At 47.5% G+C, this 23,124-nt stretch overlaps 2 protein-coding genes across 18 annotated transcripts in view; one reads left to right on the forward strand and one right to left on the reverse strand.

The window, feature by feature from the left end:
- RAI2 (retinoic acid induced 2) overlaps nt 1-23,124 on the reverse strand; it is a 234,139-nt gene that overhangs the window by 96,259 nt on the left and 114,756 nt on the right. For 2 of the 14 annotated variants that reach the window (XR_009155526.1, XR_009155525.1), the window contains one exon: nt 20,471-22,522. The exons of 9 other annotated variants lie outside the window; for them this stretch is intronic. The gene's annotated coding sequence lies outside the window, so the exon portion shown is untranslated. 3 more of the 14 variants (XR_009155519.1, XR_009155514.1, XR_009155527.1) reach the window with 3 other exon arrangements.
- The window catches only part of SCML2 (Scm polycomb group protein like 2), a 97,790-nt gene that overhangs the window by 28,859 nt on the left and 45,807 nt on the right, over nt 1-23,124 (forward strand). For 3 of the 4 annotated variants that reach the window (XM_058186573.1, XM_058186572.1, XM_058186574.1), the window contains 3 exons: nt 7,771-7,841; nt 8,326-8,560; nt 8,783-8,871. In XM_058186573.1, the coding sequence (XP_058042556.1) occupies nt 7,771-7,841; nt 8,326-8,560; nt 8,783-8,871 (395 nt within the window). The remainder of the gene's footprint in view (nt 1-7,770; nt 7,842-8,325; nt 8,561-8,782; nt 8,872-23,124) is intronic. The other variant, XM_058186575.1, reaches the window with a different exon arrangement.

The raw sequence follows: 23,124 nt of genomic DNA on the forward strand, positions 1-23,124 counted from the left end.
GCCAGCAGCCACTTTCCCGCTTGCCGCCTCCTCACCTGTTTCTCGATGGCTGTCACTGCCGCCACGCGTGTCCGACATGGGGAGGCGCGAGGAGCCTCGCCAGGCGGCCCGAGGAAGGCGAGGGTAGAACTGCTGGGGTCAGGCACGGCCAGCAGCCTCTTTCCCGCTCACCGCCTCCTCCGCCCCCTCCCTTCATTATTCCCCGCCCATGAGGAGGAGCCGCGAGCCTCGCAGCGCGAAAAGGGCCATATTAAATTATACTTTCAGAATTTGCTGCGGGCCAATAAAAACTGACCCGCGGGCCGCAGTTGGCCCGCGGGCCGTAGTTTGGACACCCCTGACATAGAAGTTGGCCATTTTGCACATCTACACATTAACTAACACATAGACTCAGTGGTGGGATTCAGCCAGTTCGCACCACTTCGGGAGAACCGGTTGTTAACTGTCTGAGCAGTTTGGCAAACTGGTTGTTGGAAGAAATCATTAGGGCAGAGAACCAGTTGTTAAATTACTTGAATCCCACCACTGCATAGACTACTAGCATAAATAAAAATTTTATTATTGGGCAATATATAAAATAATTTGATTTGCATTCATGATGAGTATTTAACATCTTTTCCTATTTAGCTGCCCTGCTACTGTTAGAAGAGTAGGTGCAAAGGAATAAAGCAAGTCCCTGTAAGGATTATATTCATTGAGAGGTGTCTGTACCTTGAAAAAAAAATAGCATATTACTAACTCTCATGCTGTATCTTTTACTTAGAATATACAATTAATCAGATGGATGGTCTGTACTGCCATGTGTATATATTGCTATTGTTTGCAGCTGGGAAACAGTACAGTTTTATGGTTATCACCAGTGCAAACTGCAGGCATTTGCAAAAATTTAGCTCTAATGTGTTGGCTGAAGATTTATCAACCAAGAATTTTAAGTGTGAATATATATATTTTACATATAATTTCATCTATATTGATTCTGTCTATATCGGTAGCATAATGTCAGGCACGTCTCAAATCCCTGTGATAGAGACTATGGACTAGCCCCGTGATGGTGAACCTATGGCACACGTGCCAGAGGTGGCACACAGAACCCTTTGTGGGCACACGCGCACCATTGCCAGCGGCTCTTCTGGTTTCCGTCACACCGGCCAGCTGTTCTTTGTGGGTGCCAGAGTGCTGAAAAATGGCCTGAAAATGGCCCAAAAAATGGCTAAAAACAGGCCTTTTCTCCAGGCCGTTTCCAGGCCATTTTCTGGGCTGTTTTTCAGGCCACTTTTGAAAAACAGCTTGGAAACAGCCCAGATGACCAAAACCCAGGCTGTTTTCCAGCTCATTTTCTGGGTAAAAAATGGCCCCAAAAATGGCCTCAGAACTGCCTGAAAAACAGCCAAAAACAGCCAAAAAATAGGCATGCATGCACTGGCCAGCTGGTCTGGGTTTCCAGCACTCTGGCTCGCGCACATGCACATGTACTATGCCATTCCGGTTTGGGCACTCGGTGCCAAAAGAGTTTGCCATCACTGGACTAGCCTCTGCTTGCTTTAGAACTAAATGTTAAATGAGTTGAGATGAAAGATTTGTGAAGGAATTCCTCTAACATTTTATGTGAGTTCTTTATTGTTCGATTGTTTAAGCAGGTTTTAATAGCCTTAGCAACCTTGTTCTTGAATTAATATAGATAGCAGAGGAATATTACATACTGTATATGTAATACCTTCACCGAATACCTCCAATACCTTCACCGAATTGTAAATTGGTTTGTGGGGTATAACTGCATTGGATGTCCTCAACTGATTTGTCTTTTTCTGCAGAATGCTCTCACCCCACATTTTATTATTTTATAATATCTGAGCTGTTGCACTAGGTTAACTCATTGCTGTGTAAAGTGTTCCTTTTTATTTCTGTACAAATATTCCTCCAATATATGAAGTATCAAAACATCATATATTAAATAATTAGTGCTAAAAAGACAAATGTAAATTTAGACTAGATCTATTCATGTACAGGTAGTCCTCAACTCAGCCATAATTGAGCCTGGAATTATGGTTGTAAATTATGCTGGTTGTTAAGTGGGTAACCATGTGACTGTAATGTATCTTTAAAAGTTGTGGAGGGAAAACTGAGCGGGAAAAAGCACGTTGCTGATTGGAGGAAGCCTCCGGCTAAACTGTATATAAAGAGAGGGTTTTCCCAGCCCGGGCTGCTGGGTTCACCATATAGTAAAGAGCTGTTGTCACTATCCTGGTCTCCTGCCTCGTTATTGCCCGAATCTAACACTGGCGACGAAGGTGGGATCTCGAGGCTAAGAGCGCCAGGAAAAAAGCTGAAGTCACCAGGAAGACGCGAACCCAGCAAACAAGGGGCGGAAAGCAGCGATGTCCAGCTACACACCGCCAGCGCCATTCGACCCAGCTAAGGAAAAATGGGGGTCATACATGGCTCGTTTCGAGTGTTTCCTCGAGGCGAACGAACTTCAAGGAGTCTCAGACAACAGGAAGCGAGCGTATTTCCTGAGCCACTGCGGTCCAGAGGTTTTCGACACCGCAGAATCATTGGCGGAGCCAACGCCGGTACAATCGGTACCGTGGCAGACTCTACAGACCATATTGAAAGCCCATTATGCACCAACGCCGTCCAAGTATGTGCAACGGTACGAATTCAGGGAGCGTAGGCAGCAAGAGGGCGAATCCATCAGCGTATACATGGCAGCCCTGAGGAAAGCCACGAACCATTGCGAGTTCCGAGATTTGGAAGAGGCATTGCTGGAGCAACTCATTCGTGGGGTCAGGGACATCCGTTTGCGACGGCGGCTGCTGTCCAAAAGCAACTTGACGCTGGCAAACGCCTTGGATGAAGCCAGGGCTAATGAGATGTCTACCCAAGCGGCGGAAACCCTACAAAAGCAGGTCGCACCAACGGCTGGTGCGAAATCAACACCGGTCCACAATGGAGAGGTCCAGGCCGAATCGGACGGTGAGGAGGAGGAAGGAGTCTTCCACACCGGGAGGCCGGAGAAAGAAGACCGGGGTGACTGCGCGAGTTGTGGAGGGCAACACCAACGACAACAATGCAAATTTAAGGATGCGACTTGTCGGCGGTGCGGAAGGAAGGGGCACATAGCACAGGTCTGTCGAGCACCCCAACCTTCCCGCCAAAAATTCAAACTGACCAACCAGAGCGCGGGAACGGCGAAGCAGCCCGTGATTGGTCAATTCAAAAAAGGCGCGAAGTTGAATCAGACTGTCGTGAGAGTGGGTCACGCAACAACACGCCTAGAAAAAAAAATCTTTACGAAAGCAAAGATTGAGGGGGTGCCGTGCCGATTGGAGGTGGACACCGGCTCAGCGATCACGATCATGTCCTGGGACACTCTCGTGAAAGCCTTACCCGCCATCGCAAAGCGCAAGCTGAAAACACAGAAATTAAAGGTACAAGACTACCAAGGGAATCGCATCCCTGTTCGAGGGGTAACGTCCGTCCACGTCGAGTATGGACAATACAAGAAAACTCTGCCCATCACCATAGTCGATGGGACCCTGCCAAGCTTATTGGGACTGGACTGGTTCCGAGCATTGGGCATGGGAGTGACTGGAATCTTCAGAAACGAAGTCAACCTCAAAGACGCACTCATGAAGGAATTTGGGGACGTTTTCAAAGACTGCCTGGGCAAGTACACGGGGACCCCTATTTCGTTTAACTTAGACCCACAAGTTGCCCCTATTCGTTTAAAGGCTAGGAGGGTCCCGTTCGCCCTAAAGCCCAGGATTGACCGGGAACTGGATAAACTAGTAAACCAGGGAATTCTAGTGCCAGTTGACCATGCTAAGTGGGAGACCCCTATAGTCACCCCAGTCAAACCGGACGGGTCGGTCCGGATTTGCGCTGACTATAAGGCAACGCTTAACAAAGCGTTGCAAAAGAGTGCTTACCCCGTCCCGGTGGTACAGCACTTACTGCATTCAATGGGGCAAGGGCAGGTTTTTGCCAAGCTAGACTTGACCCAAGCCTATCAACAGCTACCTGTAGATAACAGCACAGCCGAAGCGCAGACAATTGTGACTCACAGAGGGGCTTTTAAGTGTACCCGGTTACAGTTTGGGGTTAGTGTGGCTCCAGGGTTATTTCAGAACCTAATGGAGCGTCTATTGCAGGGACTACCAGGGGTGGTACCATACTTTGACGATGTACTGGTATCCGCTGAGAATCTAGAGGAATTAGGGGTAAGGCTGCGAAAAGTTTTGGGCATTTTCCGGTCTGCCGGTCTCAAAGTTAAACTGAACAAATGCCAGATCGGGGTTGAATCTGTGGAATGCGTGGGCTACCGGATAGACAGAAAAGGGATTCACCCCACTGAAAGCAAGGTACGGGCCATCAGGAAGGCCCCGGTTCCAAAGAACAAAACGGAGTTGCAGGCATTCTTAGGTCTGGTCAATTTCTACGCGGTATTCTTAAGAAATAAGGCAACAGTAGCCGAGCTGCTTCATAAACTACTAGCAAAGACGGCTGCATGGTCTTGGGGAAAGGCGGAAGCTAGGGCATTCGAAGGGGTAAAGAATCTCCTATCGAGTGATAGCCTCCTTATCCAATACAATGGCATGCTGCCATTAGTGTTAAGCTGCGATGCATCTCCCTATGGGGTGGGGCTGTGCTCAGCCACAGGTTGCCAAATGGCACAGAAGCCCCTATTGCATATTACTCCCAACCATGTCATCAGCTGAAAGGAATTATAGCCAGCTTGATAAGGAAGCCTTGGCTATAGTCTCCGGAGTAAAGAAATTCCATGAATATGTATTTGGTCGTGATTTGAAATCATCACGGACCATAGACCTTGCTAGGCCTGTTGGCAGGCGATCGCCCAACGCCTGTGGCACTTTCGCCCAGACTGACCAGATGGACTATCTTTCTAGCGCGTATTCTTACAAACTACTACACCGGCCAGGGAAGGAATTAGGCATGCAGGCGCCCTGAGCAGATGCCCGTTACCAGAGACTATCAAGACCTCACTCCGGGACACCAGTTCTGCTAATTGACTCTTTGGACTCTGGCCCAGTCACATCCAAAGAGGTGGCTCGGGTTTCGTACAAGGACATCACAATAAGGACTGTAATTGGTTGGGTACAAAGAGGTTGGCCGCTGCGGGCGGCGTTTTAAAGAATTTGTAAAAACGTGGGAACTCTCAGCTCAAGGGGTGCCTACTATGGGGGATCAGTGGTGATCCCGGAGAAATTGAGGAAAAGGTATTGGAGCTCCTTCACGAAGGCCACCCAGGGATCGTGAGAATGAAGGGTCTAGCGAGAAGCTATGTGTGGTGGCCCTTAATGGACACGGAAATTGCTGAAAGGGTAGGGAAATGCCAGGCCTGCCAGGAGTCCAGACCGCTACCCCAACGGCCCCGATTCGGGAATGGGAAAGACCCCAGGGCCCTTGGTCTAGGATCCATATCGATTTTGCCGGCCCTTCCACGGCCAAACCTTTCTGGTAGTAGTCGATGCCTACTCCAAATGGCTGGAAATCATTCTCATGAGATCCATGACAGCCGAGGCCGTGATTTCAGTCCTACGGCACCTATTTGTAACCCACGGGTTGCCCGACACTTTAGTCTCCGATAACGGCCCGCAATTCACGGCAACCCAGTTTGAGGGGTACTTGGCAGAGGAGGGCATCCGACATGTCCTCTCGGCGCCTTTCCACCCTGCGACGAACGGCCTTGCAGAACGTTTCGTTCGGAGCGCAAAGGAAGCATTGTCCAGAATCAGGCCAGGCGATTGGCAAACAAAAATCGATACATTCCTAGCAGTCCAGCACAGAACCCCCTGTGTAACAACTGGCCGCAGCCTGGCAGAGCTATTAATGGGTCGGAAGCTTAGGTGCCCACTAGACCGTTTAAACCCAAACTACACACCAGACGGTTACAAAGGGGCACACGGAAAAACAAGAGGGATGACAGTAGGCGACCTAGTGTGGGCACACAACTACAGCGAGGGCCCGACCTGGTTATCGGGAAAAATCCTAGAGATAACAGGACCAAAATCATATCTAGTAGAGATAGAGGATGGCCGGGTATGGAAGCGCCACATAGACCAAATAAGGAAACGCATAACCGGTAAATCAGAATCAGACGAAACAGGCCCTGACTATCCCATGTTTGAATCCACTACTGACTCAAACCCGGGGCAAACGCGGGACTTATCTGAGTTCCAGGGAGTCCAGCGACGCCAACCAGTTCCTCCTGAAAACAGCAGGGACGACTCTGCAAATAATCCAGGGCCGGATGGCCTAGAGGAGGAGCTGAGAGGAACAAACAGTCCCTCCGGTCAGCTCGACTCACTCCCAGAAAATGAATTGCGCAGGTCCGAAAGAGTCAGGAGACGCCCAGTCTACTTGCGTGATTACGTTGAAAAATAAGATGTTAATTCTATGTAAATATTGGTAAAGTGTTCTCTGGGAGGGAAGGAGTGTAATGTATCTTTAAAAGTTGTGGAGGGAAAACTGAGCGGGAAAAAGCACGTTGCTGATTGGAGGAAGCCTCCGGCTAAACTGTATATAAAGAGAGGGTTTTCCCAGCCCGGGCTGCTGGGTTCACCATATAGTAAAGAGCTGTTGTCACTATCCTGGTCTCCTGCCTCGTTATTGCCCGAATCTAACAGTGACTATGCCTGATTTCACAACCATTGTTGTGGTCATGATTAAGCGAATGTGGCCGTAGTTAAGACAATACACTGTCTCCAGTGGGCATTTTTTTGCTGGAACCAGAAGTAAACACCAGTTTTACATGACTGCAAACAGCTGTAAATGTGGGCCTATTGTTGAATGCCCAGAATGCAGTCATGTGACTGTGGGAAGGAGAGGGGAGCCAACAGAACTTCAAATCTGGGTCATACGTAGTCCTGAGGAGGTCCATTGTAACTTCAAACTGTTGCTAAGTAAATGGTCATAAAGTGAGGACTACTTGTACAATTTCCAAATAATCAGAAAGTACTAATTCTACTACATGCTGGTCAGAGCACATCTTGATTATTTTATGTTCAATTCTAGGCATCTTCTTTTAAGAAGTGTTCAGAGAATGGCAGTGAGGAGGATCCATTGAACTAAAAAAAATTAAATCTGTTGAGGACAGATTAAAGTGTTTTGGAAGGTTTAGTGTTTAGAAGAGAAGACTGGGAATATACATACACTTCTCAAATACTTGAATGTCCTATAGTTCAGGATAAAGAATAACATTACATGCAGTTTGTACTGCAATTGGATATTTGGAAACCTTCCAAACATTAAGAGTAGTGATAGCGGAACCAATTACCAGGGCAATGGTGAGCTCGCTTTTGCGGGATTTATTAAGCAGAAAATCTTATAATAATAATAACAACAGAGTTGGAAGGGACCTTGGAGGCCTTCTTGCATGCTTCAATTTGAATTCCCACTTTTAGAACTTTCCTATATTTAAAAGGTCACATTCAGTGCATTGTTTCTTTGAGATAGAATCTTCTGGGAAAAAGCTGACTACAATAATATTCAAGTACTGTAATTTCAATTAATTAACTTGATAATTTATATGCCACTACATAGAAAGGAAATTCAGTGCAAGTTAAAAAAATAATTTAAAAATTGCATTTTTTTATAATTATTATAATTATTTTTAACATGTTAGGAAAAAATATTTTTACATTTTTGTAAATTCCTTAAGATTTTATTTACATTCCTATAGCTTGAAGTATATTTATGTAGTATTTATATTGCTGTTTTAATATTTTAATATTTCCATTTTTTTCATAGAATATTTTAACTGGGACAACTACTTGAAAGAAACTGGGTCTGTAGCTGCCCCTTCACAGTGTTTCAGACAGGTGATAGTTTAAAATATTAAGAACCACTCCTAAAATTAATGTGTTTGTAAACTGTTGAACTGCCTTACTTACAAGTAGCATTCAATGTAGTATGCACTTAATGTGGTACATGATATATTCATGTTAGTAAGAATTACTAATATAAGAAGCATTACTGTTAGACTTACAGCCTCTTTTCATGTGGTAGGAAATAACAATCGCCTTGTTTGATGTATCAAAATACAGAGTAGTATTAAACGCTTGTTGCACAGAGAGATGAATATCATGAAGTAAATTTGGATTGCATGTGTTAAAAATGTAAAATGATGCATTTGTATAATTATCAAACCAGTGTGATGTCATCTAGCTCATTTTTAGATGTTCATTCAATGCTCATTCATTAAATTCCCCATACTGATCTATCTATATATTTTACTATCTAGAAAATTAAACTACTATATTGTTAAACTATATTGTAAACCTTTTGTTATCTTTCCTTTTGTAGTCTAAGTTTCCCCCTAGCAATGATTTCAAAGTGGGTATGAAGTTGGAAGCTCATGACCCCCGGAATGTTACCTCTGTGTGTATAGCTACAGTTATTGGAATCTCAGGTACTAGATTAAGGCTGCGTCTTGATGGAAGTGACAATAAAAATGATTTCTGGAGGCTAGTGGATTCCTCTGATATACAGCAAATTGGAACATGTGAAAAGAAAGGAGGAATGCTTCAGCCTCCTTTGGGTAAGGAAACATAATTCAACAGTGTGATTTACAGGGATCATTTTTTGAAATATCCAACAATGAAATAGTCATAAATCAAGGGAGAAAGAATGGATATAATATTATAGATTGTATTAGGAGTGCTTTGCACTGGTGTTGGGTTACCGTACTTTGCTTCTAACCCTATCTTCACTCTACCTTTTGTCTTAAATCATATCCATTATATATTTATTGTCAAATTAGGATTCCAGATGAATGCATCCTCTTGGCCAATGTTCCTCCTAAGAACCCTAAATGGAGCTGAAATGGCACCTGCTATATTCTTTAAGAAGGTAAGAAGCTTGGTTGCTGAAAAGTCGCTTGTGTTCTGTTGTCTACTGTAGCATAGGAAGCCGAAACTGTGATTACAATAGACAGCAATCTGCCAACAACTGGCAAGTGCCATATAAACTATAAAAGAAATTACCGTATATACTCGAGTATAAGCCGATCCGAATATAAGCCGAGGCACCTAATTTTACCACAAAAACTGGGAAAAACTATTGACTCGAGTATAAGCCGAGGGTGGGAAATGAGGCAGCTACTGGTCAATGTAAAAAATAAAGATAGAGCCAAGTAAAATAACATGAATATTTATTTGAACGAAAAACAATAAAAGTGCAAAAGGGGGAAGGAGGATTCCCAGCTTTAGAAAATTTAGAACTACGCCGCCTTTGGTATGACCTGAGCATAGCTCATAAAATTATCTGCTACAATGTACTTCCTATCAATGACTACTTCAGCTTCAACCACAACAATACACGAGAACACAATAGATTCAAACTTAAAAGTGAACCTCTCCAATCTAGATTGCAGAAAATGTGACTTCAGTAACAGAGTTGTTAATGCCTGGAATGTGCTACCTGACTCTGGTCTCTTCCCAAAATCCCCAAAGCCTTAACCAAAGACTATCTAGTATTGACCTCACCCCATCCCTAAGAGGTCTGTAAGGGGCGTGCATAAGAGCACCAGCGTGCCTACCGTCCCTGTCCTAATGTTCCCTTTAGTTGTATTCCTTTTATGTATTCAATTCATGCTTATATTTATATAATTATTTAATATGTATTTGACAAAATAAAATGAATGAATGAATGAATAGAATAGAATAGAATAGAATTTTTATTGGCTAAGTGTGATTGGACACACAACATTGTCTCACAGAAATTGACAATACAACTGCAAGCATGAAAATGAGTCCTCCTTTAGCTTCCAAGGGACCAGGGTGCCTCTGAAGGTCAGTGCTCTAAGCACTAAGAACCCAGCACAAATCTAAGCCTGTATGCACACCAATAGTGAAAATACCCTGCACAGTGTCTCTTGGCAGAGAAGGTTAATTTTCATAGATGTTGGGGTGGCTCTTTTTTTTTTTTTTTTGGCAGGGCAATAAGGATCTCTAATATCATTAAACCCAAGTGTGAGGAAAAAGACAGCAGCTAAAATGTTAAGGCCAGTTGTGTGACCTTCTCCAATACAGTTGGCCTGGCTGTTTGCCAAAACTTAAAACACCCTCCATCCCCCTCCTGCTAAAGCTTCTTTCTTAAAACAATTGTGGTCTTTGCCTTTCATGTCGCTCAACCTTTCACCTGCCAGGTTCCTAGCCCTTCACCCTTGACCCACTGCTGTGTTTGCTTAGCATTGTGCCAATCGACTTTAGAAGTCTGTGTGTGTGTGTGTGTGTGTGTGAGAGAGAGAGAGAGAGAGAGGGAGGGAGGGAGTGCAAAAGGGGGAAGGAGGATTCCCAGCTCTAAACAAAGGGAAATCCCAGAATGCCAGCGAAGGTGCTCGCGTTCCTCCTCCCTTGCTCAAAAGCCCCAATAACCTTCACCAGCAAGGCAGACCCCCACGGGAAGGAAGGGGACGGGCTGACTCACCGAGCATCTGGCTGAAGAGCAGCTGCTCCAGGTCGCCCAGCACGGTGAAGCACGGAGGGAGAAGAAAGAATGAAAGAAGGGGAGGAACGGCCCCTCCTTTCTCTCTCTCTCTCTCTTCCAGCGCCGCGGAAGAGACTAGAGCACACAGGACTAGAGCACACAGGCGCGCACACACACGCCCAGCTTCTGAAGCACGGAGGGAGAAGAAAGAATGAAAGAAGGGGAGGAACGGCCCCTCCTTTCTCTCTCTCTCTCTCTCTCTTCCAACGGGAAAACGCTCTTTCGCTTGCGGGGGAGAGGAGGGAGGGAGGGAGGTTGGCTTGCTTATTCAACCCTTCCCGGCTAGCCATCCAGCCCTTCCCAGGAGAAGGCGAGGAGTTTTGGGCGAGCGACCTTTTTGCTAGAAAGCGGAGCGGCTGCCCCAACACCACCAGTTGGGGCGGGAGCCGGGTGAGCTGCAGTAACTCCCGCCAGGCTATGCATTGGCGCGGGGAAGCCCTGGCGGTGCAGTCCTTCTCGGCTGAGGGAGGGAGGGTTTCGATCAGCTGAACTGCCGTCGCGAGCCACCCCAAAGGCCAGAAGAAAAGGTCATTCCATCGGAGTAATGGAGCGAAGGCTCCTTCCTCTCCCGCCTTACCCATGCTGTGCGAGCCCGGCTGGGCTGCAACCCTGCCGCCGCCGCTCCTTCCTCAGCCTCCCGGGGCTCACGCTCTAGCAGCCGCCAAGCTCAGGCGGACTCGGCAGCTCCCCATCAGCACGACGGCGCGATTCGGGCAGGAGGTCGGTCTCGCTCCGTGGCGTGGCGGCGGCGGCGGCGGCGGCGGAGGCGCCACCGCCACAGAGCGAGCCCGACTCCTCCTGCCCGATCGCGCCGTGCGAGTGCTGATGGGGAGCTGCCTTACCCATGCTGTGCGAGCCCGGCTGGGCTGCAACCCCGCCGCCGCTCCTTCCTCAGCCTCCCGGGGCTCACGCTCTAGCAGCCGCCAAGCTCAGGCGGACTCGGCAGCTCCCCATCAGCACAGACGGCGCGCGATTCGGGCAGGAGGTCGGTCTCGCTCCGTGGCGGCGGCGGCGGCGGCGGCGGCGGCGGAGGCGCCACCGCCACAGAGCGAGCCCGACTCCTCCTGCCCGATCGCGCCGTGCGAGTGCTGATGGGGAGCTGCCTTACCCATGCTGTGTGAGCCCGGCTGGGCTGCAACCCTGCCGCCGCCGCTCCTTCCTCAGCCTCCCGGGGCTCACGCTCTAGCAGCCGCCAAGCTCAGGCCGGACTCGGCAGCTCCCCATCAGCACTCGCACGGCGCGATTCGGGCAGGAAGTCGGTCTCGCTCCGTGGCGGTGGCGGCGGCGGCGGCGGCGGAGGCGCCACCGCCACAGAGCGAGCCCGACTCCTCCTGCCCGATCGCGCCGCGCAGTGCTGATGGGGAGCTGCCTTACCCATGCTGTGCGAGCCCGGCTGGGCTGCAACCCCGCCGCCGCTCCTTCCTCAGCCTCCCGGGGCTCGCGCTTAGCAGCCGCCAGCTCAGGCGGACTCGGCAGCTCCCCATCAGCACTCGCACGGCGCGATTCGGGCAGGAGGTCGGGCTCGCTCCGTGGCGTGGCGGCGGCGGCGGCGGCGGCGGAGGCGCCACCGCCACAGAGCGAGCCCGACTCCTCCTGCCCGATCGCGCCGTGCGAGTGCTGATGGGGAGCTGCCGAGTCCGCCTGAGCTTGACGGCTGCCAGAGCGAGCCCCGGGAGGCTGAGGAAGGAGCGGCGGCGGCGGGGTTGCAGCCCAGCCGGCTCGCACAGCATGGGTAAGGCGGAGAGGAAGGAGCCGCCCATTACTCCGATGGAATGACCTTTTCTTCTGGCCTTTGGGGTGGCTCTCGGGCGGCGAGCTCGCGGTCGGGAAACCTCCTCCCTCAGCCGAGAAGGCTGGCGCCCTGCCCAGCCCTCTCACTGCACCACCAGGGCTTCCCGCGCCAATGCACAGTCCGCCAAGTTTGCGCGTCCGCCCACCAGACACGGAATGGGGGCCGCCTGGGGCGACAAATCCCACGAGACCTCGGCGGCCCGCCTCCCGCCCCTCCCATGGAGTCCGTTCGGTACCCCCTCCTGTGCGGGGTCCCCGAAGACGTAGACTCGAGTATAAGCCGAGGGGACGTTTTTCAGCACAAAAAACGTGCTGAAAAACTCGGCTTATACTCGAGTATATACGGTAGATTTACTTTACTGTAACGAATTCAAGTCAAAATCTCATTTATGGTGCTGAGCTTATATATGTCATTTGAGAAGCATTTTACAAATCAGAAGCATTTTACAAATCTGAACGTATTAAATATATGGGAAATATGCCTGATAATTTCTCTTTATGTTTCAACTAGAGGAATTTGAAAGTTCCTATATAAATCCAGTTTAATAAATATAGAGTGAGAGTGAAAAAAACATTGCTTTGAGCATGTATATAATCTATAGATACTTTAATTGCTCTTTAAAATATTAAATACATGTTCATTGTACATATAGTTCTGTGTAGGAATATTTTCCGTACATAATAAATTCACTGTAAATAAATAAATGGTTTCCAAGTCATTTATTAATTTTAAAAATATAATTTATTTCTTATATAGTCAATATGTATCTTTTTCCAAAGTCAAGAATAGTCAGTTATCCTTTTTGTACTCTGAATAAAATATTGCTGTATTAATTAGAATTTTTTTTATCTTTTATATAACAAGCAAAACAAACCTTGTAAGTGGAAGGAGTGTTCTGGGCCAAGGAATGGCAAATGGAACAGTAGATTCTGTAAGCTTTCAGATTTCTGGGAATTAAGATATTGGGACTGCTCAGTATTCTCACATTATCTAGAGTAAACAATGCACCAAAGGTACTGAGTATAACTAGGATAGAGAGTAGTAGAGATAGTAGAGATCATTCTCCTGGATGATCGGCTGTCCTTAGAGGAACATTTGACAGCCGTCGCCAGGGGAGCTTTTTATCAGGTCCACCTGATCCGCCAGTTGCGCCCCTTCCTTGACCAGGATGCCTTACGCACGGTCACTCACGCCCTCGACACTTCCCGCCTGGACTATTGCAATGCTCTCTACATGGGGCTCCCCTTGAAGAGCACCGGAGGCTCCAGTTAGTCCAGAACGTGGCCGCGCGGGTGATAGAGGGAGCACCGTGTTGCTCCCATATAACACCTATCCTGCGCGGCCTACACTGGCTACCGGTAGTCTTCCGGGTGCAATTCAAGGTTTTGGTTACCATCTTTAAAGCGCTCCATGGCTTAGGACCGGGATACCTTCGAGACCGCCTTCTGCCGCTGATTGCCTCCCAACGACCTGTGCGCTCCCACAGAGTGGGCCTCCTCAGGGTGCCGTCGACCAAACAATGCAGGTTGGCGACCCCCAGGGGGAGGGCCTTCTCTGTGGCGGCACCAGCCCTGTGGAACGAGCTTCCTCCGGGATTACGACAACTCCCCGACCTCCGGACCTTCAGACGGGAACTGAAGACTTTATTATTCCAGCATGCGGGACTAGCCTAAGAATAAAATGTTTTAGTTAAATTTTAATGGGGGTTTTACTGGTTTTTATTGTTTTAGTGATCAGGCCAGGATAATATTTAGTTTTAACTGGGTTTTAATGCTTATTTATTATATTGCTTTTAATATGCCTGTGAACCGCCCTGAGTCCTACGGGAAATGGTGCGGTATATAAGTTTGATAAATAAATAAATAAATAAATAAATAAAAATGTCAAATGGGTAGTTAACAAAAAATACATGAATTACGGTAGAAATTGGTACCACATCCATATTATCAAATAATGCTTCAAAATCATCAATGGTAAAACTAATGATATCAGAATTGTTAATGTTATACTGTATATCACAGAAGTGAGTACACTCCCTCATATTTTGTAAATATTTAAGTATATCTTTTCATGTGACAACACTGAAGAATGACACTGTCAGGGTTCCAAGTAACACCCCCAACGAAAGAAGACTCCAAGGCTTGAGTTTCCTCAAAGTTCCTTTCTATTGAAGATGTCATATTGGTACATCTGGGAAAACCCAAATCTGAAAGTTTCCAGGTTTTCCCCACCCAAGTGAAAGTTCAATGTCCATCACATGGTCCAATTATCCACCGTCCAAACTGGAGACATCTCCCAATCATCCGACTCCAGGTGCCAGGGCAATGTGTCCTTGACTCTCTGAGAAAGGAATGTTATTTTGACACCCATACTTTATGCAATCCCCCCTCCCATTTACCCACAGAAGAATATGTGGCAGGCCTGAAGGGCCAAATGTAAAAAATGGCTTCCAGGTTTGACAGTCCACCCCGCCCCTCATCAGAAAAGCATGTCCTGGAACGAGAATAACACAAGAGGTTAAAATCATTCACTTAACACCCTCCCCCCCGGGGGACCCTTTGGCTTATCAGGATATCCATCATGGAATTGCTTAATCAATCTATTTGCCTTCACATTCCAACTCTTAACCCAAGTAGCTTCAGACAAAGGGTATCTTTTCCAATGAACTAAATACTGTAATTGACCTCTGTATAATCTAGAATCTAATTTTTTTCCCACCTCATAATGTGTTTCCCCTTGTACCACTATAGTAGGAGGTGGTGGTTGAGTCCGAGGTCTTAATCTAAACCAAAAGGCTGATTTCAGTAAGCTACAATGAAACACACGTTGAATTTTCCCTAGAATGCGGGGAGGCTAAGATGGATTGTCACTGGGTTAATTATTTTCACTATTGGAAAGGGGCCTAGAAACTTGAGTCCCAACTTCTTGCTAGGCAGTCTCAACCATATGTATTTGGTGGATAGAAACCAGGGGTGAAATGCTGCCTGTTTGGACCAGATCAAGCGATCCGGTAGCGATGGGGGCGGGTGGTTCGGAGAACCAGTAACAAAAATCCCTGCCCCACGCCCCCATGCATGCCCACGCAATTGCCCGGTCCCAACTTGCCTATTTGGCAGCTTGCTGCTTCTTTCGGGCTTGCTTGCTTTTCCTGCCTTGCTTTGGCTGCTACAATCAATTGCATCAGCTAGCAACTCAATCTGCCTACCTGCAATCCATCTCATTGGTGAGCAACTCAATCTGCCTGCCTTGTCCCTTCAATTGGGTAAGTAACTGGGTTTTTTTGTGGGGGGGAAGCTTTAAAAAAATAGTTAATTGGGGATTTTTAGGAGTTTTACTTTTTTTTAAGACAGAAATTTAAAGTTAAGGAAGTTTTAAATTTAGCTGCTTTTATCTAAAAATATAAATAAAATAAAATAAAATAAAATAATAAAATAAAATATTTGTGCAGCTTTCTGAGATTTGGTGTGTTTTTGTAGTGTTTCACTCTAACTACACAAACACACAAAATCTCACAAAGCTGTAGATGGCATTTTGTGTGGAAAAAGTGTGAAAGTTGGTTTTTGAGCTTTTTGTGCCTCTGTGAGGTTCCTGCTTGTTGCAAGGGCCATTTTGGGTGAAGTGCAGCTGCTTTTACATTGTGTTTGAGTCAGTTGTGTTGTATTGTGTGTGTGTAAAGTGTGAAAGTTGGTTTTTGGTACCTCTTATTGTTTTGTGTACTTTGTTTATTATTTTTATTATTTATTATTATTGGCCATGCCCACCCAGTCACCTGACCACCAAGCCACGTCAACCGGGTCACCTGACCACCAAGCCACGCCCACCAATTAAGCCACGCCCACAGAACCGGTAGGGAAAATTTTTACATTTCACCCCTGATAGAAATACTTTATCTCCCACATGGAAGGGGGGTTCTAGGGAATGGTGTTTGTCTGCCTATTTTTTGTATTCGTTTGCCGCCTCTGCCAGTGCTTTTTTAGTATTCTCCCACCCCTTTTTCAGAGACTTCATCCATTCTGTCAAAGACACACAAGAGGGAGGTTCTCTGAGCAGTTCGGGCATGGGGACAAATTCCATGCCATTGGTAACTTGAAAAGGGGTCAGTTTGGTACTGTCTGGTACTGCTATGCACAGTGTTGTTGTACGCCACATCAGTAAAGCCACTTCTATTACAAACAGTAATAGATCCGCTCAGTTCTCTTATTGGTAATCCACATAACATTTTATATACTGTTCCATCATTGCGTTCGCTCATTCCGCCATGCTATTTGTACTTGTATGGAAAGCCGAGCTAAGCCCCTGTGTTGACACGATGGATCTCAAGAACTCCCTCTGGAACTTGGCTGTAAACTGTATGCCTCGATCTGAGATGATTCAGCGGGGTATTCCATGTAGGCGGTAGATGTGTTTGATGAACAGCTTTGACAGTTTGTTCAGGGAAGGCAATCCAGAGCAAGCAGTAGAATGGGCTTGCTTGGAAAATATGTCAATGACTGTCCAGATTATTGTGTTTCCCCCACTCTCTGGGAGTTCAACTATAAAATCCATTGTGATTTCCTCCCAAGGTTTGCTGGGGCTTGCCACTTGCTGAAGGAGTCCACGGGGCTTTACTAGCTTCATTTTCATGGCTGCATAGGTGGCACAGCTCTTTATGTAATCTTCCACATCTGCTTTCATTTTTGGCCACCAGAATTGCCTTCTAGCAAGGTGCAATGTTTTCAAAAATCCAAAGTGACCAACTAGCTTCAAGTCATGACTGCGCTGTAATACTTCCAGTCTTAACCTCGCAGGGATGTATAGCTTAGAGTCTTTCCATGCTAGTTCATCCCTCATAGGTAAAACATCTTCATTGTCAGTGAGCCAGGGCTCTGCTGGTAACATAGCCTTCAGCATGGCTGTCAGTTTGTCCCGGCTGGGGTCGGGTGGCCCCCTGGTCTGGCTTCTGATAGTGATTTGTGCTGCCGGTTTCACGGGAGGAATGATGGCGTGGACTACTTCCTCTTGGTGGCTGTCAAACTGTGGTTTTCTTGACAAGGCATTTGATAACAGGTTTTTTCCTGCTGGTATGTACTTTAGCTCGAATTTGAATCATCTAAAGTACTATGCCCAGCGGATTTGTTTGGGAGATAGTTTCCTGGGGGTCTTCAAGGTTTTGAGGTTTTTTTGATCAATCCAGACCTCGAAAGGCACTTTCCCCCCTTCTAGGAAATGTCTCCATGAGAGTAGGGCCCAGCGGACTGCGTAGGATTCTTTTTCCCAAATGGCCCATCGTCTTTCAGTGTCAGTGAGTTTTTTTTGACACGTAGGCACAAGGCAGGAGTTGTCCTTTGCTGTCCATTTGCAGGAGCACCGCTGCCATGGCTATGTTGCTGGCATCAGCTTATATTATAAATTGCTGCTCCGGGTCTGGATGTTGAAGAATAGGTTCCTGGGTGAAAAGACTTTTTAACTTTTCAAAGGCTTTTTGGCAGTCCATTGTCCAAGCAAGTAGTTGGTTGGGCTTTTGGTTCATTGGGGTAAATCCCATTTTCAGCAGTTCAGTTACGGGTAGGGTGACCTCTGCAAAAGCTGGGATGAATTGCCTGTAAAAGTTGGCGAATCCCAGGAAGCTTTGACGTTGTCTACGAGTGCGTGGGGGCTGCCAGTTGAGCACTGCTTTCACTTTTCCTGGATCCATTTCTACCCCCTCGCTAGAGATTGGATAGCCTAGATAATCTAGGGAAATTTTATGGAATTCACACTTGAACAGCTTTGTGTAGAGCTTGGGGGCAAGGAGTTTTTTCAATACTTGCCATACCAGCTTTACGTGTTCCTCAAGGGTCTCAATAAATATGAGACTGTCAGACAGGTAAACGAGGATCCCTTGGTACAGGTGCTCATGCAGCACTTCATTGATTAACTGCCTGAAGATTGCCGGGCCCATTGCAATCCGAACGGCATGACTTTGAATTGGAAGCTACCGAGGGGACATGTTGTGACCCAGGTTCCTGGACCCGGACTCCTGGACTCGGATGATTCAGAAAGTGAGGGAGAAGACCTGGCAAGGCCTGCTTCTCTTGGGCCCTCTCCCTCCCTGGCACCCACCCAAAGGGAGGAGGAGGGGCCGGCAAGGCCTGATTCTCCCAAGCCTTCTTCTGATTTGGCAACGCCCCAAGAACAGTTTTGGAGTGATGCAAGACTGCTCAGACGTGACCGGCGCGTGCAGCAGAGGAAGTGTTGGGACAAAGCCAAAGAATGATGGTCATGCAGTGACATCTGCAGAGACTATAAAAAGGAGGCGGGACTTCCTGGTTTTTTGTCTTGGACAAAGCAGTGAATTTGTGCGGGCAAACTGTATCAATGGAGGGAAGAATATATTCGTGAGTAATTCTGGCCTTATCTATAATTTCCTCATTATCTCCAGAGACTTAGCAGGCCCGTGGGTAGACGTGGCCAGGACATTTATCTATGTAAATAAATTAGAAGAGAAGGCCTTTGACTGACTCTTTGTTGGGAGTATTGGGGGAGGGAAACAGAACAGGACAGTTGAATGCAGTCTTCTACTCATCTCCCTCTCTGATCCTTATGCGGTAGTATTCTTCCCTTAAATCCAATTTTGTGATCATCTTGCCTTTCGATAAGTGATTTAGCATGTCCTTCATGAGGGGTGAGGAACGCGGTATCTCAGGGGCTAAGATTCTGAGCTTGTCAATCGAAAGGTCGGTAGTTCAGCGGTTCGAATCCCTAATGCTGCCGTGTAATGGGTGAGCTCCCGTTACTTGTCCCAGCTTCTGCCAACCTAGCAGCATGTAAAAAATGCAAATAGAAAAAATAGGGACCACCTTTGGTGGAAAAGTAACAGCGTTCCATGTGCCTTTGGTGTTGAGTCATGCCGGCCACATGACCACGGAGACATCTTCGGACAGCGCTGGCTCTTTGGCTTTGAAACAGAGATGAGCACCGCCCCCTAGAGTCGGGAACGACTAGCACGTATGTGCGAGGGGAACCTTTATCTTTACCTTCATGAGGGGTAGGGGGTAGGTGTTCTCCATGCAAACGGCATTAATTCCACAAAAATCAACACAAAGCCTCCCCCCCATCTTCTTTCTCTTTGAAGAGCACTGGGGCTGCTACTTTGGCTTTAGCAGGCTGAATGAAACCCCTCGCTAAATTGGCATCAATGTATTTTCTCATTTCCTCCATCTGTTTAGCAGTCATGGAGTACATCTTAGATTTGGGTAGTTTAGCCCCTGGCACAAACTCTATTGCACAATCAGTTGGGCGATGAGGGGAGGGGAAATTGCAGTCTTCCTCGCTGAAAACCCCCACTAAGTCTTTGTATTCCTTTGGCATTTTTTGGTTGCCGTGTAGATCGTCATTGGCAGGGGCTGTTGTTTCAGGCTCTTTTGAATTGTTAGGGAGTGGAGTTCCTTGGTGAGGGTCCAGCTGTACGTGTGGCAGCGGCCCAATGCCGATGTTTAGCTTTCTATAGCTATCTTCCCAGGTCATAGTTGGACCCCACTTGTCTAGCCATGCAAGGCCTAGTATGATCAACTCAGTAATTTTGGGGGCTACAATAAACTGGATGAGCTTTCGATGGTGGCCCATTTCTAGTCTGACAAACTTGGTGACTAGCATGGCAGGGGTCCCACCAATTAATCCACTTCCTCAAAGCGGCTGGGGCATGCTAGGGGTCTCATGCATATGCCTAACTGTTCAACTATGGAAAGGCTGATTAAGCATCGAGTGCAGCCCTTGTCTATGATGGCTCCTACTTCCCCCTGGACCCCTATCTCTGGTACAGTTATCTTGGTTTTGATGGTAAACGGACGGATGGCTGCACTTACCATCGGGTCATCGTCACCGCTGCTTTCCCTATGGGGCCCGGAGGAGATTCATTGGCTGGAGTTTTCTTGGCTTCATTTGGGAGGAGTGGAACTTCCACAGCCTATCTGGCAAACTCTCATTTGTTGGGCGGCTTCTGCAGGGTCCTCTTCGCCACAGCAGTGGCTGGAGGTCGAACTGAGGGAACCGGGGCCGGGGCCAAGCATTCTGCAGCCTGGCGCCTCAGCTTTTTTCACCTGGGCTTGGCATCCCAAAGGTCTCCTGGCTGGTTTATCTGCAGTTGGTTTCCTGTGGGGGTGAATCTCCAGGTCCAAAACTGATATGGGGCGACACCTACCTTTTCCAGTGAAGGAGAAAATACCACAAAGGATTAGAGAAACAGGAAGTATTTATTTAATTATTTGTGCAAATAGGCACAAACCTCCACTTGCGTGGAAAAACAAAGTCTGAACACCTGGCACCACCCAAGCCTATACTTTTATAGCTTCAGATACAGAAAGTAGAAAGCAGGAAAATACGAAATAGTACATAATCGGTTTACAGTTAACATGTCTATATATGGCAGTTATCTTACTCCTTATGTCACCTTTCATGACACGAGACATCCTCTGACATGTGTCATTAGTCACCTCCAGTATCCTATTCTTGTTCAGTACATTTCAGGGTTAAAAAGTTAAGAAGTAAGCAGTTACAATATGTAGAAATAGACCCCTAAGTTTGCAACTCCGCCAAGCAAGATAACTTCTGCTTTCACATAGAAGTAATTTTTCCATCAGCATTACAAAATCCTTAGAGAATCATATGAGCAGTAAAGGTACATACAGAACTTATTGGTATTTTAGGGTTGCATATATGTTGGGGTCCCTTATCAAAACGACAGCCATGTTGTACCATGCTTGTATTTGTTCCGGTACTCTCCTGACGCCACAGGCTTGTCTAAGGTCTGGATCCAGAGCCTCCCTGAAGGTGTGCACCAGTAGGCTCTCTGGCCAGTCTCGTAGCTTCCTAGCCAACCTGTGAAACTCCCAGATTAGCTCTTTTGGGGGCCTGCCAGCTTGCTTTAGGGCTTTAATCTGTCTGCTTCCACTTGCTTGGTGATGTTGCTGAATCTGGTCAGCTGGATGAACTCAGCGGTATCTTCTAGATCATGGGCTTCTTCATCATGAAGCTCAGCTATCCATTCCGATGCCTCTCCCTCATTCATGCTGTCAGCGATGGCAGAAATCAATCCCTGGTCGGATGGTTATTGATTTCCATATTGGTCAATATGGGCCCAGTCTTGGTTGAGGGAGTAGGCTAGCTTCTCGGAGGTCCCGCCAAACATCACTTGGAACTGTGGGGGAAGAGCAGCAGGTTGGGCTGGGCTTGTGCTGGGCTTGTGCAGGTGGTTGACCAGGCACCTGCTGCTGGACCATAACCTGTTGTGGGATCACCGGCATTTGCTGCTGGACTTGAGCCTGTTGCGGGACAATGACCTGGGGCTGCAGTTATGGGTGCGGCTGGACAAGTGCCTGTTGTGGAGCCACGGCCGGCTGCTGGAAGGGACCAAGTGGTTGGAAATATCAGCTGCTGGGCCGGGGCTGGCGTCCACTGGTACTGCACCCATCCCTGGCGTGGGTAAAATGCCCATACGGGGGGGGATATGATTTGCTGATGGAAGCCCTAAAGCCGGTTGCTGCAGTGGAATAGGTAAGCTTTAGAACCCCTGTTGTGGACCCGGTATCCCATAGCTAGGCTGGTTCAGCAAGGTTGGCTGCTGGATTGCTGCTGGTCCAGTCTGAGGCGCGAGGCTGTGGGCTGAGTTGCTTTGCGCTGAGTGGAATGAAGCTGATGCTCCGCTCCATTGCGCTGCCATCTCCTGGCCCGGGAAGGTGAACTTGGGTTGTGCCAAAGTCCATCTGAACTGCCCAGTACCGAGTGGTTGAGCCACCCACTGATGCTGAGTTGGCTCACCTGCTCCGGGAGACTGGCCAGGAACTGGTTGTGCAATGGTGGCAGGAATCCCCATTCCTCAGAGTGCCTGCAGGTGCATCTGCTTTGGCATTCTCCAGTGGTGGGCCAAGGCTTGTCCCGTGCCCATCTGTGGTTCCAACAGCAATTCCTGATTTGGGGATATTTTTGCAGCTTCATTTTGCAGGGACTGGTCCGGTTGCAAGGTCCATTCAGGCATCAGCTCTTTGTGTTGGCCCCCAGCTGGCGTTCAACTTCTGAGGCTTTTATGGCTTCCACCATGGCATGGGAAGGGATGTAGATGTTCTCGATCTGGGTCACTGAACCATCATCTGCCGCTTCCTCCATGGTCTTCTTGTCTTCCTCCATCTTCCCTGAGTCTTCGTGCCGCCCGGTTTGGATTGACGCTGGGTCTCGGGACCCTGGACAGCGCCCCGAAGTACAGGGGAGCTGCTTTAGTTAAAAAGGGGATTCGGGTTAATTTCAGTGTTCCAAGTAACACCCCCACGAAAGAACACTTCAAGGCTTGAGTTTCCTCAAAGTTCCTTTTTATTAAAGATGTCATATTGGCACATCTGGGGAAACCCAAATCTGAAAGTTTCCAGGTTTTCCCCACCCAAGTGAAAGTTCAAGTCTCTGCCCAGCACCCTTATGTCCATCACATGGTCCAATCATCCACCATCCAAACTGAAGACACTTCTCAGTCATCCAACTCCAGGTGCCAGGACAATGCGTCCTTGTCTCTCTGAGAAAGTACTGTTATTTTGACACCCATACTCTATGCAATCCCCCCTCCCATTTTCCCTCAGAAGAATATGTGGCAGGCCTGAAGGCCTAAATGTAAAAGATGGCTTCCAGGTCTGACAGACACTTGGCTACAATGTAAAGTAGTGAGTATACAGCTTGTAAAACAGTGTAAATATGCTGTCCCCTCAAAATAACGCAACACACAGCCATTAATGTCTAAACTGGTGGCAACAAAAGTGAGTACAGCCCTAAATGATAATGTCCAAATGGGGCCCAAGTAGCCATTTTCCCTCCCTGGTTTTTGT

This window comes from Ahaetulla prasina, chromosome 5 (genome assembly GCF_028640845.1).
Source record: "Ahaetulla prasina isolate Xishuangbanna chromosome 5, ASM2864084v1, whole genome shotgun sequence".
In the NCBI taxonomy this organism is placed as follows: Eukaryota; Metazoa; Chordata; class Lepidosauria; order Squamata; family Colubridae; genus Ahaetulla; species Ahaetulla prasina.